The 15,038-nt window shown below is 40.9% G+C and overlaps 1 protein-coding gene across 2 annotated transcripts in view; it reads right to left on the reverse strand.

Moving 5' to 3' along the window:
• The window catches only part of fbn1 (fibrillin 1), a 62,318-nt gene that overhangs the window by 32,771 nt on the left and 14,509 nt on the right, over positions 1-15,038 (reverse strand). Inside the window, exons 7-17 of one of the 2 annotated variants that reach the window (XM_055044843.1) lie at positions 11,551-11,748; positions 10,622-10,747; positions 8,972-9,097; positions 7,226-7,378; positions 6,884-7,120; positions 5,351-5,503; positions 5,152-5,271; positions 4,938-5,063; positions 3,145-3,267; positions 2,240-2,362; positions 817-969 (exon numbers count right to left, since the gene is read on the reverse strand). In XM_055044843.1, coding sequence (XP_054900818.1) covers positions 817-969; positions 2,240-2,362; positions 3,145-3,267; positions 4,938-5,063; positions 5,152-5,271; positions 5,351-5,503; positions 6,884-7,120; positions 7,226-7,378; positions 8,972-9,097; positions 10,622-10,747; positions 11,551-11,748 — 1,638 coding nt within the window. Of the gene's footprint in view, positions 1-816; positions 970-2,239; positions 2,363-3,144; positions 3,268-4,937; positions 5,064-5,151; positions 5,272-5,350; positions 5,504-6,883; positions 7,121-7,225; positions 7,379-8,971; positions 9,098-10,621; positions 10,748-10,833; positions 10,955-11,550; positions 11,749-15,038 lie in introns of those variants that run through there. The other variant, XM_055044844.1, reaches the window with a different exon arrangement.

The following is a 15,038-nucleotide window of genomic DNA, read 5'->3' on the forward strand; positions in this document are numbered from 1 at the left end:
AAAAAAAAAAGTCGGTAACCATGTAAACATTTCCAAAAAGCATATTCCACATTATAGATGGTTATTGAACATTTTATCTATTTTCATTCATTCAATTTACTGAGTGACACATAGATGAATCACACACAGGCTAATGTTTTCAAGCCTTTTCTGTTAATTTCATAGTATTTCATAGTGAGCAGCTAATGAAAACATCACACTAGAGATTAGAAAATGACATCAAACTGAAAAACGTAAACACTTTTTGGAGGCTTTATGAAAACCATGTTGATTTTCTACTTAAAGATTATTAAAAGATGCTTTTATACAGATATAATGGGTCAATTTTTACAAATAATTATATTTTTTCTTCATTTTATTGTAAAATAGCATGTCAAAGACTATTTACATATTGGCAATTGCAAGCGATTAATTGTACATGTGAACATACCAAAAAGCGCTGTGATAGTAAAAGATGTTTGAGTTTGTAATCAGCGCAATTCATTCTTTATTTTTAATGCTCAGCTAAAACAGATCTACATTTAAACGTATCTAATGTATGAAAAACAAATTCAGATACCAAAAATAACTTTCGCTTTTAAATCAAATACAAACCAGTTTCAGCCTAAAAATCTTTGAGGCATTTAGACGTCGTTTGTTTGGATTTTCAACAGGAAAATGTTCACTGAGGATTGTTTCATCTGGTGATGGATTCTAGTTACTCTGATCTGAGTAAAATTTATTAAATGCACTGTGCATAGAATGCTTTCAAAGTCTGTCTGAAGAAGGATCGGGTATAAAACATCTGCAGGGGAAAAGAAATTTAAGTTCCAGTACCAGAGCTCTCTGGTGGGCAGGGCTGGCAGGGCTCTCCATAGGCGTATGCCGTGTTGGCACAGCAGCACTCTGACTTGGTCACCGCTCCAAATAAAGGTCGGACACACTGCCCGCGCTTGTAGCCGCCGTAACAAGAACTGCGCATATGTGTGTCTGTTTTGGAGAAGAAAAAAACACGACGGCATATATGTGAGAAACCAAAACTAAGGTAAAAAAAAAGAGAAAGATCTTAAAAGCAGATGGAAATAGACCAACACAGAGAGAAATGAATGGCAACAGTCAGCAACTCCAGTAAACATTCACAGCAGTGAAAACAAATGGCTGTTCTATCTGCTCTCTCACTGGATTTAAGGCATTCTCCTGCACTGATATCATTTTTATGAGTACCCACCCGGAGAACAACAGCGTTTCGACATGTCTCTCAAATCATAATGCCGTGTTATTTTGGGAAATGTTGAAAACATGGAGGCAGAAAACGTTCTAAGTTTCCAATAAGCACTCAACAAGACGTAACGCTCAAAAACAATCCATTCAGACAGTTGGCAGAAATCCTTCTTGTCTTCATATTAAGCTTCCCTCCACTGAAAAGGAATCATCATAAATGTTGGGATATATTAATTTTAGTAGAGAATGACAAAAACACTTGAGCAGATCTGCTTACATGTCTGCAATATTCTGGACTATTGTCGGGCTCGGAAGAAACCGATTCTGTCTACAGGTGCAGCGTTTATTAAGAGAGCTCAAACAGTTATTTCACTCTGCGGCATACAATTACATTTGTTGGATGTCAGAATCAGTAGGTGATTTGTTTATTTTCCTCACTACGGCATCCTGAGAGATTAAATTGGCCATGAAATCTAATTTAACAACAATGGCGAAACATGTTCACTTGTTACATGCACTGGCAGGTCATCTCATCTAGTTTAGGGAAACTGATCAGAGAAAAAGGATCAAATTCAGGGTTAGAAGTCACAAAGAATTAAAACTGTGTACTGATGTATTAGAAAACAGTTTAGTCAGCAGTGACTAAGAATCTAGAGATACACAAACCTCCAGCATCCCTGTTGACAATAAAAGCGTAATGAGTTGATGGAAACGGGGCTGCATGGTGGAATAGTTGTCAGACCTGTTAGCTCACAGGTGGGTTCACATCCCAACCCGTGTTTACAGTAAGTTTGACCATTCTTCATGTGCATCTGTAAATTATGGCAGTGGCCCTGTGATGGTATTTCACACTTCAGAATATCAACATCACTTAAACATGTAGAATAAGTATGACTGAACCACATCAATCATTTAAGACGATGCACTTTAACCATGCGGCAGCGAAGAAGTGGAGTCAGATTTCTGCTTGCCACATTTTATTTCACAGTGAAGGAAATGACTCACATATCCAATCAAAGCTTCTAGTATGGTAGCTCACCGACACAGACTCGTCCATCCAGACCCACCGCCATCCCCGCCATACACTCGCAGCGGAACGATCCCTCTGTGTTGACGCAGTGTCCGTTCATACACATGCCCGGAGTTTCACACTCATCAATGTCTACAAACAGAAGCAGAACATTTATTTTCTTCTCCGCTCATTTCTGCAGCAAAGCCTCAGTGACACCTGTGGCATCTCGCCGTTGAACGGCAGTCACAGTCATAATTCCCGGCGGCGATGTGGCCTGTGTGCCATTATGTTCATGTTTATGTGGAAGGAATTGAGCCAGATTTCACTGAAACACAATGAACCCCTCTGCCCGCCCTTCTCTCCCCCAGGATTCTCTTAAGCTGCACATTTCATTTGTGACTGCATACATGAGCACACTTCTCCCACGCCCTTGTTCTGTTTGTTTAATCAAATATGACTTGATGCGCTCAGCGTGGGGAGTTAACCCTGGAAAGACACATTTGAAGGGAGATTGTTTTCCATTTATCTAGAGCATGTGAATTTCATTTTTTGCATCTGATACTGTCAAGTAAAAATATGTGTATATCTGTTCAAGGACTTCTATAGTCATTTTGTTGTTTTAATGTTAAAAAGAGGCCAGGCACATTTTCTCTTCGCTCCAAATAGATTTAGACAGGCTGTTAGAGGCAGAGTTGGGCAGAAAAAGGCAGATCCTGATTGCCGACATGTCCAGCTGTCCTGTCAGGAAACAAAAGGGTTTTTTTCCCCAAGACATTTAGGGGGATTTTTTGCTTTTTACCCCGTCCGTTCAGACTCATTTAACAGCAGCAATAAAATACCAGAGAGTCAGCCACCCAGCAAACAACATGCTATGCAAAAGGAAAAACTAACAGAAGCTTTCGGCTGAACAGTAAACCGTCCCACCAACACACCTACACACATGCGTCCGCTGGTGTCCAGCAGGAAACCGGGTTTGCAGATGCATTTGAAGCTGCCGTCCTCGTTGATGCACAGCCCGTTGAGGCACATGTTTCTGATCAGACACTCGTCCTGGTCTGTGGGAAAACAGAGGCTGTTAGCGAAGGCTCCAGGTAACGTCATTTGAATGAGTCTGAAGATCCAGCCAGTTGGGGAAACTTGCCTATTTTCATCAATTAATGGGCCAAAGTTTGGTCAACTCAGGCAAATCACCATTTATTAACAAGCCAACAGAATTGTAAAAATACACTAAACCTATGAGTAACTTAGCATGGTTACCTAACAAACTCTGAGGTTTTGTATGGGCAGAGCTGCAGCACCAGCAGAGAAACCATTTTATACCCGAAGGCTTCAACCAGGGTTTGCACTAACAACAGTGCCGCCTCATGGTTCCATATATTTTCTCTACAACATGTTTGTCACCAAACCTGCTCGCTCGATTACATGTAAAGTGAAAGTAAAAACATCCAGAAGATCAATAATCGAGAATATTTTCATAGAAAGTACTTAAAACTCTCCTCTGTGATACAGGCATGTAGAAATTAGAAACTTACACATTAGTGACATCTTTTTGTGAACACCTCTGCTCCAATAATAATTTGTCTTATTAGATCAGAGGGAAAAATAGCTAAACAAATAGATTGTCATATAATACATAGACTACAAAGAAACTGCAAGTTTTCAGCTCAAATGGTCAGAAATGCAAAAACATGACCTTTTTGCTCTGTGGAAAAACTATATGTTTTTACTATGTTCTGACTTATTTAGTGCACTGTGCAAAAAAGACTCAGGGTTAGATATTTCCTGACAGTGTAGGCTCCTTAGAAGGAAAGCACAGAGATGTAAGATGCTACTTGAAGCAGAGGTGTCCAGAGTCAGTCCTCAAGGTCTGGTGAATGTTTCAGTTTTTTTCTTGGTTCAACACACCTGAATCAAACAACAGCAGGTCTCTGCAGAACTTTGTGGACTATTAGGATCAGCTGTGTTTGGGCAGAGACTCATCTAAAACTGGCATGACAACTGGAGCTCACGATTTACAGAAAACAGCATTTTCTATGGTATGTCGAGGCATGTCTGCAGTTCATTCAGAAGGTTGGGGGGAGTGAAAGACACGGAGACTCTCAGCCGATAGCAGTAAGAGTAAATGAAAAAAAAATAATATATATATAGTAGAACTGTAGAACTGTTGGACTTTAAAAATCAAAAAGTTAGAAGTCATCATTTTGTAAGGAACACAGACACTATTATACTACTTTAATGAAATGACAACGCCAGCAGCATGTCATTTTACCCTTCAACCTGGTTGAGGGTTTTTAATGTTTTGCACTTAGTTGTTGGATGAAGACTAACAGACTGTTGAACCAAAACAAAGAAAGACAACCTCATACAAAATAGCAACTAAGCAAAGAGAAAGTTGTAATGCAACTGAAACCCAAAACGTTCACATTAAGCCTACCTTATAGTCGTGGACAATAAAGGATTTCACAGTCAGCGAAAATAGTGCAAGTATTTCCATAACATTAATTACTCTGGTAAAGACTTTTGCATGTCCTCTTTAAGCTCATTGAGCTGAAATCCACATAAAATTCCCAGGATGACCTTTTAAAATCCCACCCCTCTATTCCAGACCCTGAACGAATCCCTGCTCCATTAAAAATAAACGTCACACCTACTGTGACCATTAAACCCAACCACCCTTTAAAACCTGACTCTGCTGCATAAATAAAGGTCTCACAAATTGACGGACCTTGACAATTTTTGCCATCTGGTGAAATTTCGAATCCAGCGTTGCAGACGCAGTGGAAGCTGCCTTCAGTGTTCACACAGCGCCCGTTGTTGCAGATGCGTCCGTTGGCGACACATTCATCCAGATCTGCAAGCAGCAAAAAGTACAGTAAACACACGCGGCTTCTTAAAGCGTACGCCTGCGCTTCTGCAGGGCGGGTGAGTGCGGGTGTCACCTCGGCACTCTGTCCGAGTCGCAGTCGTCTGGAATCCAGGAGGACACTGACAGATGTAAGAACCAGGGGTGTTCATGCATTCACCGTGTGGACAAGGACTTTTGCCGCATTCATCGTCATCTGTGGAATACACACTGGGCTTCAAAAAGCTTTCTCGTGTAAAACAAGCTGAAAAAAGAGGCAGCTAAACAGTTCGTACCGATGCACTCGCCCCTGGTGTCCAGCTTGAATCCCATGTTGCACTCGCAGCGATATCCAATGCCCGGCATGGGAACGCACCGGCCGTTCAGGCACAGGTTACGGAAAGCCTGGCACATGTTGGTGATATTCTGTGTCTGGATGATACCAGGACCTGACAGAAACAACAACAATGCACACATTCCACAACTGGCAATATCAACCTGGTATCATACAGTATAACAATCTGCGCGGTACCAAAAAGCATTCAGACAAAGTCAGAGCTGTGTTGCTGTAAAAGGTTGTTGAATCCAAGTTCAAGTTTCTAAGGATGTTCAAGTTTATAAGTTCGCCCGTTATAAACATGGAAACTGAGAAACAAAGCCATCAAATGAAGCAAGCCAACATACTTACATCAAGCATACGTGTGTTATCTAGAGTTGAGATGAACAATTATTAATTCTTGAAATAAATTATTTTGTCTCTATGAAGAACTTCAAAACTTATGTTCATAAGGCAACAAGTCTCCAATTTTGTTTGTCCAAAATTCACAAGACAAAATAAGCTGTTTCAAACAAAAACAGCGTCAGGACTTTTTAATGCGATAAACTGTATCTGAAATGTCCAAAATTGAATTCACAAAAAAGAGCAAGCAACCTTATATTCCTACAATTAATCATTTTTGATATAATAAACATGGAAGACTTTAAAGACCATTGAAGGCTGCAAAGGAAAAACCACATCGTACATTAATCAATGTCTACGTCCTATTGATACCTTCAGGAAAATAAACTATTTGTCAACAACACATTACTGGTTAAGCTAAAGATCAATGCTCTTTTCTACATTAGCATAGGAAAGAGCATTCTTATGGAACAGACCAGGAATATCCAGAGATGATAAATTATGTTTCCAATATGAGCTGCCATGTAAATCCGCCTGCTACTCTCACACAAAGACCAGATCATGTAAACCATGTCCGATCATTAAATTAGACACGGACTTTTAGCCAACTTGGAAACGAGGCCAATAAACAGTTCTTCCTCTCCAACAACTAAGAGCTTAAATATGTGAAATCTTCCTCATAACATTTAATCCTAAGACTGTCTGCTAAGTGTCCTTTGGCACATCTAAACCCGCTTTAACGTGAACAAAAAGCAGGTTTATGTCAAAATGGAGACATAGAAGTAATTCAGTACTGCACCAAATAATAATTTCTATACAATTTTAGTAACATGAAATAAGGAAACCTCCGTGCTCTCCTGTCTTGTCCCATTTCAGAGAGCGTAATGCAGCTAATGGCTTTTCTATAAGCAGAACAATTGAAGAATATTTTGGAAGCAAATGCGGACAGAAGAGCAAAAAGTCTCCAGAGATGGAAGGCTGGTTTATTCTGCATTTATAAAATAATTCAGAGTTGCACAAATGGAAATATTAGTCTTCAACTGTTTTAGACATATTCTGCCCATAAACCAGTTTTATGACCTCAAATGCCTTCTTGTCCGTGAGCTTAAGCAACAAACTACATCTTTTTTGTAAGAAAACCAGAAAGCACCTGGAGGAGGAGGAAGAGGTACTTGTGGTTGATACGGCCCTGGACCTTGGCCTGGAGTTATGACCGGTCTTTGACCGGGAACCTGGATGGGAATTTGACCAGGAATTTGACCAGGAACTTCTCCAGGTATTGGGATTGGGTAGATGCTGGGCAGGTCAGGAATCCCAGGGATCCGACCGGGAATCACCACTCCGTTGTTAGAATCGGGTATCTGGACGCACAATCTCTGGAACTCCTCTACAGCGATCACAATCACAAACAAAATGTAAGTAAAATATTTGGGTTATTATTTCTACTTTTTTTAAAGACTTTGAAATCACGTGTGATCATTCGAGACTCCACCTGTTCCACGAATGGGGCACATCTCCGGGGTGGAGCCATCAGACCAGCAGCGCCCGCTGTCACAGCAGCACTGCATTTTAGTCATCAGCTGTGAGTTTTGGCTGGCACAGCGTCCGTCCACCAGGCTTCCGTAGCAGTATCCACCGCGAGCGTCTGCGAAAGGCGACACGCCGTGAAGTGAGTTAAACAAATCACGCTACATGATTATGACCGGCGCTGTCCGCATGTTGAGAAACTGGCAGGAGTAGAATCAAACAGAGGTCGTCGCTTCAGACTTTCCATTATTTGGGGATGGAGGTAACTTCCAAAAGGCATCAATTCATATTTTATGAGAACTTTCTCTCCATCCTGCAGTTTCTGGCTCCTTGCTCCAGCATGAGTCACACTGAAGTTGCCTATCGACATAAAAATTCACGTTTGGTTTCATAGCCAGCTAAACTAATGTGCGCCAGCATACAGCCGTTTTCCATCACCTGATCGTTGGTTAATCTGAATGATTCCAGGTATGCATGAACTGAAAAGTTAACATTAAAAAGAAAAAGAATCTGTCCTTTAGAGTCTAGACTTGTAGCGTTGCTGCATGGGAAGTAGACTAAAATGTTTGGCACTGCAGCTTTTTGGCACGGAAGACTCAGACATTCCTTCCAAGCATGCTCTCCTGAGGGGGGTAATGCGAGCGTGTGTTTGCATATGTTTCTGTGTGCATGCATGCGAGTGTGATAATGCGCTTCAAGGTCAAATGGATTATTCCGACTCGCATTCTTCCCTGGTCTGTTTTGGTCGAAACTGAGCTTAAGGAGGGACTTTTTCAGCTTTTCTGGAAATCATCATCGCAGTTCCGGTGGACTGACAGTCAAACGCACGCACATTTCCCCCAAAAAAGCTTAAACTTGCCTTTTTTATTGTTTGCTTCGGAGAAGCCAGTGTTTCTTAGTATTACCCCAAACTTTCTGAAGGTTAATCGAAATCTGTCTTCGAACTTTGTATGCTTTTTTTTTATTGATTTCCGATCCAATCTTTGAACATCTGCTGACAATCTACTATATGTCAGATTTTAGGGACTGAGTCAGATTATAGCACTGCTAAGTGATTCAGTTTTGTCTGAACAACTGTACTATCTTTGATCATTTTCATAGAGGGTTAGGGTTAGATAATAGAAACTTTATTTGTTTCTTGACAGAATTCTGGTAAAAACATTTAAAAAAAAAGTTTAAAGAGAACAAATTTAGTTGGCTCTTTAACTGTGTGGTTTGGGATTATCGCTAAATATTTTAATTGTGACTCAAGTGCAAAACACAAAAACAACACTCTTTAGTGTTAGTGGCACTGGACTACAAATTAAGGAAACTAACAGCAAAAAATTTAAAAGAAAAACCTGATAAACTATTCCTAATGCTCACTTAATACAGCAAAAGTCTAAAGATGCATATATATAAATCAAATAAAGAACGACCAAAGACTTTTGCACAGTACTGCAGTCCATTGTTGTGGAACTACAGACAGGCACTTGACTACTGACCTAAATTCTTCCAGATGGAACGATGGATGTGTTTCAATCTTTTCTTCCCTAAGCGCCAAACATAGGACTCATGGAAAAAAGGAAGAGCTTGAAGCATCACCTTCCTGACTGAAATGTTTTACTTCCTGTGTTTGAGTTGCCAGAAACAAACAGCGTCAAAGTGGACGACACAATAAGCCTGTTTGTCCTTTACCGGGGCGTGACAGTCGGTGTGACCTGGAACTCACCCAAACACCTGGATCCGTCGACAGAGGTGTAATATCCCTGGGGACACCTGCAGAAGTAGCTGCCCACGGTATTATAGCATTCACCCACGCCACAAAGACCAGGAATGTTCGAACACTCATCCAGATCTGCGAAGGGGAGAGGGTGGAAGCGAGACATGGTCACAGGATATTAAATCCAAAGGCCACGGCAGATTCTCTCCTGTGCGAGCAAAACTCAACTTTCCTTGAAGCGCTCATAATCAGACACGGCATCTTTTAGAGAACACACTGTAACTTAGACGTGTTTCAAATGTGTTTTACACTGTCCAGAGGTTTTCCGGCAATTATTATTGGGCATAAAATAGCACATATTCTCTCTGAAGAAGAGTGCCAGAATAACAGATTTAAAGCTGGTCTGGAAATGATCAAAATTTACGCGCTTCAGAGCCAGTATTTCTCACAGACTTACTGTTTTCTTCAAGTCATGACGAAGATGGAAATATTAAACACGTTCTGGGTCGTTCTGAAGCCAAATTTAAGATTAATAAAACAGGGTGGAATTAAAATAACAATGTTCAACAAATCAGGTTTATCAACACATGCATAAAAACTTTATCTTTTCCATGTTTTTCTCATTTAACGTTGAGAAAACTCCGCAGTGCAAAGAGGGCTGGGCAATATGGTCTTAAACTGTTTTTCACAACATTTTGTGGTGATATTGTGGTAATATTGGTGTATCTGTTACTTCTTTTGTTGTTCACTGTGTTGCTGTGATTGCAAGGCACATCAACTGTTTCCCAACAAATACAAATATTGTTCTTGAGACCATTTGTAATAGTTTTCTTTAGGACACCAGTCGCACAAAGAAATGTGACTGGTTTGCAACACTAGACTCTTCATACCAAATCCATTTTATTCATCTTTTTTATTTTATTTTTTTACTTTATTGGTATTTATTGATACACTCATTGAAAAAAACAGAAGAGAAAATAAAGTAATCTTGACAATATGGACAGTTTTTAATATTATTATTATTATTATTTGGAATTCATAATGACAACAAAAAATCTAAATTCTTATCATAATAAGAAATTTATCACAAGTAAATGCGATGCGATAAATGCCCATCCCTGAGTACAATACATATCTGCCACAGGTGACACAACCAGGTGAAAGTTTTTTTTTCCAACAGACCCAGATCCATTAGGACAGTTTTCGCTCTGAAGAAATTAAATCAGCATTTCAAAACGGCTTTTCTTGTTTTTTCCTCAGCTTAAATTTGCCTGATCGGAAATATTTTTAGTAGGACAAACAGTGAAAACAGAAGATCTGAACAGTAACTACGAGGGAACTGTAATGCAGAGCAAAACGATAATAAAGCAGCATTTCCCTAAAACCTCAGCTTTAAGAGCCGTACAGCTGACAGAAAACTGACTCCTACTTTGGTTTAATTAAACTTATTTTAAGGGAAAAGTGTGTGGTCTTTTCCCCACAAAGTAAAAACCCAAATACCATTACTGAGATGAAGTAAACCACACAGACGGATGTGGTTCTCTCTTAGTGTTTAGGCTCTTTTAAATATTTTTTAGTGTACTCTGTCATTCAAGCTGACTCTGAAAGTCAGCCAGTTCACATGATCCTCCCCACCACAACTCAAAGCTTAAAACTCACCTTCGCATTTCTGCGAGATCTCGTTGAATTTGTGCCCAGCGGGGCATTTGCATTCAAAGGACCCCACTGTGTTGATGCAGTTGCCTCCTTGGCAGATGCCAGGGATGGCCTGGCATTCATCCACATCTGGACAAAGAAAAAACAAAAAACATGTAATTAATGCCTGGTTCCCATTTCATAGTTACAAAAAATGAACACATTGGGCAGCATACATCTTTTCTGGGTGTGTCCTCCTTTGACTTTTCTTTGGTCATCATTGTGATGACGGAAAAAAAGGAAAGAAAGAGAAGATTTCCTGCAGGAGGAACAGAAAGTGAAGCAAAGAAAAGTGAAGAAACATTAGCAAAGTATTTGAAGCAGGGTGTCGAGTTTAACAGAGGTTGAAGGGATACTCATCGCTGAGACAGTGCAATGGGTTTACGCGCTATGCTGATGACTCAATTGAATTCATTTAACAATTTTGAGCAAATAAAATCACAAAATGAGGCAGAAAATCTGCAGGACCCTTTGACCTTGAGTGGTCTCAAGAGTTCTCCATGTTCCAGTAGGTCTCTGGCTCAGGTCCGCCTCCCCTGCAGAGGTTCTGATGTTATTGGGTCTGACGCAGCGAGGCACAGAGCCGTCTTACCAGAAACGAGCTCTCCCACGTGGCACTGCCACTGACCCGTGTTACCAATTCTGACAGTCCTGTCACAGCGGGTGTCTGTGGGCATTCCATGCACATGTGGGAGGCACTGCCACCCACCCAATTTAACCCAATTAGCGCTAATCCTCTGCAGCGGGGGTTGAGGGCATGACAGAGAAAAAGAGGGGAAAAGCAAGTTAAGATAAAAAGGGACAGAAGTGGCTGCGAAAAGAGACAGAGGCAAGGAAACAGGACTAAATTAGAAAAAGAAACAAGAGATTCAGGCTTTATGAACAGACTTTACCTTGGCACGCCCCGGTGCGGTGGTTTGGTATGAACCCTCTTCGGCAGGGGTGAGGCTGAGCGGGGCACATCTCGCAGGGGTGACCCCACGCCCGTCCGACTGTGGCACAGCACAAGGTTTTTGTGCAGACTATCCCTGTGAGCTGGCCTTGGCACATCTGGTTGTTCACGGAGGCAAAGCATGGCCCGGTTCTGTAGTCTGCCACGAGAAACCAGCAGTATATTTTAACTCAAGACGTGTAGTTACCTCTTTACCGTCAGCACTAATTGCAAAGAGGTTAAAACACTCAGCAACCGGTGGGGCATGTTGACACAACAAAACCCATCCAAACTGTGATAAGAAAGCCAAAGGAATATGTCAGTGGGATTGAAGTTGGACTTGTTGAAGAACTGTAGCGATCCGACTTTAGAGTTAGGAGGAAAATCTCCTGGGGGGAAAAGCAAACACCATATAAGGGCCATATAAGAGCAAACTCCTTCCAGCTAAAACTACTGAAAATGAGAATCTTACTGCGGTTTGACTGAACTACCAATTAAATACTTTTTAAATCTCAGTCAATATTTGATTAGAGTTGTAATAGTAGTTTGCTGTAGTATTTTCTCAACCATGTGTCCTAAAAAAAAGACATTCTCCGCCTGGAAAAGCCACTGAAGAAACCTCTCACGATTTTAAATAGCATATTTAAGTATTTTTGGCACTTTGGCAAGCCAAAGAAATTATTACAGGATTAGAATCATTTAGAAGCACCGTGAGAATCCCATGAATAGGATTGAATAGATTATTAATCTTTAACAGCAGCTAATTTAGCATCTGCTTTTGACATGGGGACTTGAACTCTTAATGTTTTCATAAAACCTTTTCAAAACAAACTAAACCAAAACAAGATTTTGATTCCTTCTATATTCTGACCCCAATGTCAGATCTGGAGGTTTCATACCACCCTACACCACTTCACTATTCAGACAGTAAACCATCAAAAAGCTTTTTCGGTAGATTACAGGCAAACGTAGTAACTATGTCAGGCATAAACAAAAGCGCTCAGCCTGAATCCAACTTCTGCAGAGCACTTCCATCAACCGTGATGAAAGGGCCACAGATTGTATAGGAAGGCACTCTGTAATGAACTCATTGTCTGTTCTTGACATTTGAACTGGCCAGACTCTCAGGTGCATGTAACGTTATAACATTGCACTTGTCTGTCTGTGTTTGAGAAAACCCAGAGATAAAGAGGAGTTCTGGATAATCTTAGAAGACAGCTGCAAAATGTAAGTATCACCTAAAAATGTGTGATCCAAGGATGATTTCACAACCATAGTTTGTTTTCCCCACCTTTGTGATCAAACGCAGAGCTTGCCAAGATACAATCTGGTGTGTTTTTCCCACCCGACTCAGATGATATCTTTTTTCAAAAAAATTAAGCTCTCACAGTTTGCTGAAGCAGCAGCATCACCACTTGGTGTGCAGACATTCAGCAAATCAGTCCAAATCAGTTGATGAGTTCGCTAACTTGTTGTTTTTTGTGGGATGGGGGGGATAATCATGTAAAATGCAAGCAAAATCCAAACCTGCCACTGCAAACCACATGAGAACAAGAGCACTAAATGTAAATACAGGGAGCATGTACCGCGCTCCAAACTAGTAAAAAATCATTAAATGCCATCATTAGTGTGTTTCTGGCTGTTTTTCGGGCAAAATTAGAAGCATACTGAACGGTTATGAGAAGATGTCTTAACAGTTGCATCAGAAAGGGTGCGCTGCCACTGTTTGTTGGCTCGGTCACTCTACCGCATCCCACAATGCAACACATACCTGACTACAGCCAGGCGCTCAGATCAAGCTTGCACCTGGTAGCTGTGTCTGCATCAGATTCACACGATAAACCATGGACTGCTCTCGAGTTCGTTTGGAAGCATACCGAGCCCACCTCCTCCAAACGGACTGGGTACACAAACAAACCACACCAAGGAGGGAAAGGAACCAGAGTTCGCTTTAAATGGGCAAAACACCTCTGGTTTTGAGAACTCACTGGAACTACTTCAGTCCTTGTGTTGTGTCTCGTGGCAGAGGCGGGTGGGAGGCACATGTATCGTGTAGTTTGGAGAACTTTTATTTTTCCAAAGATACAAAATATAGGGGATAAGTTCTTAAAGTCAGCAGAGGCTGGCTGGCAGGGTGTGTTTCTGGAACATAGAAGGTGATTTCCACACTAACTGCAGCACCCCAGAGGTAAAACTAAATGGCTTACAACAAATATGATAGTGTGAAGAAAGTCCCTCCGTCAAGACCACTCTCCTCTCCTCCCCTTCAAACCGGTTCAGATCTCAATCCCCTGAGCCAGCGGCTGGTATGCATTTGTGCTCTCCTTCCAAATGCCACTCCTTAGTTGAAAACTCCCAGCCGATTTGACAAAATCACAGAGTTTTATCAGGTGAAAGGTTTTGGAAGATGGTAAAACACTGATAGTGGAAAAGAAAGACAAGGAAAAACACATCAGTCCCCAAAGCAATCTGGCTACGATCCAAAGGCAAAAATCATTTCCACATTTCAGAGCTTGCAGCAGACAGCAAGAGGGAGACCAGCTCCAACAGCACAGTCATTTAAAACAAACGAGACATTGTGCGTTTCCCTTGTGGACCGGGGCCCGGCCCAGGCCCGTCACGTGCACCACAGCCTCCACGGTCTCTGTGCCTCTGGCACCGGTCCTGTGTGAAACAGAACTGGGTCATCTCTCATTCTGTCCCCCTCCCTCCCGCTCAGACTCGACTGGAGTCCAAAGGCTTTCTGATTTTTACTCAACTTTCCTTCCAGGCACAAGTCAGTCTCCAAACAGCTACAAAGTAGCAGCGTTTCAATCACTCTCCAAACCGATCTGCCTCTCCACGTCACATTCCAAGAACTTCACACCCAATAATCAACTCAACATCTACAAAAATATTCTTTCAATTGTAAATAGTGATACAAAAACTGGTTGTTGTTTTGTTTTTTATAGATTTTCTGGTTTCTTCTGATTTCTCCAGTAACAATTCTGGTTTTGGAAAATTCACATTTTCTTTATTCTGCTCATGAACAAAAAGTAAAGATGGCTGCCAGTGATTAGGGCTTCCTCTAGTCTAGATGACAAAATCAAGACATTTCAATATCAGGAGATCTCAAGCCACAACAACTTTGTTTAAAATAGATCCATGTCATCAATATGTTGAAAGGAGACCAATATGAGTAAGACTTGAACACCTTTGTTAAGAATGTTGTTATTTGTCATTTTAGTAAAGATGGACAGATCCTATTGTCTTACAGAGATACATAACATCAAGAGGAAATGAGAAGAAGGGTAAGTTGGTGGTGAAACAAAATCAAAAGTGCAAGCAAAAGGTTTTTCTCAAAACCCAGTGAAGGAAACCTAAAAGCCATATTTCTTTAACCTGACATTCAAAGGTTTTGGCTAAAAACCAAATATTTTATCTCAATTACATTTACATTTTTAGGTCTTA

The sequence above is a fragment of the Poeciliopsis prolifica genome, unplaced genomic scaffold (genome assembly GCF_027474105.1).
Source record: "Poeciliopsis prolifica strain line A6 unplaced genomic scaffold, Auburn_PproV2 SCAFFOLD021, whole genome shotgun sequence".
In the NCBI taxonomy this organism is placed as follows: Eukaryota; Metazoa; Chordata; class Actinopteri; order Cyprinodontiformes; family Poeciliidae; genus Poeciliopsis; species Poeciliopsis prolifica.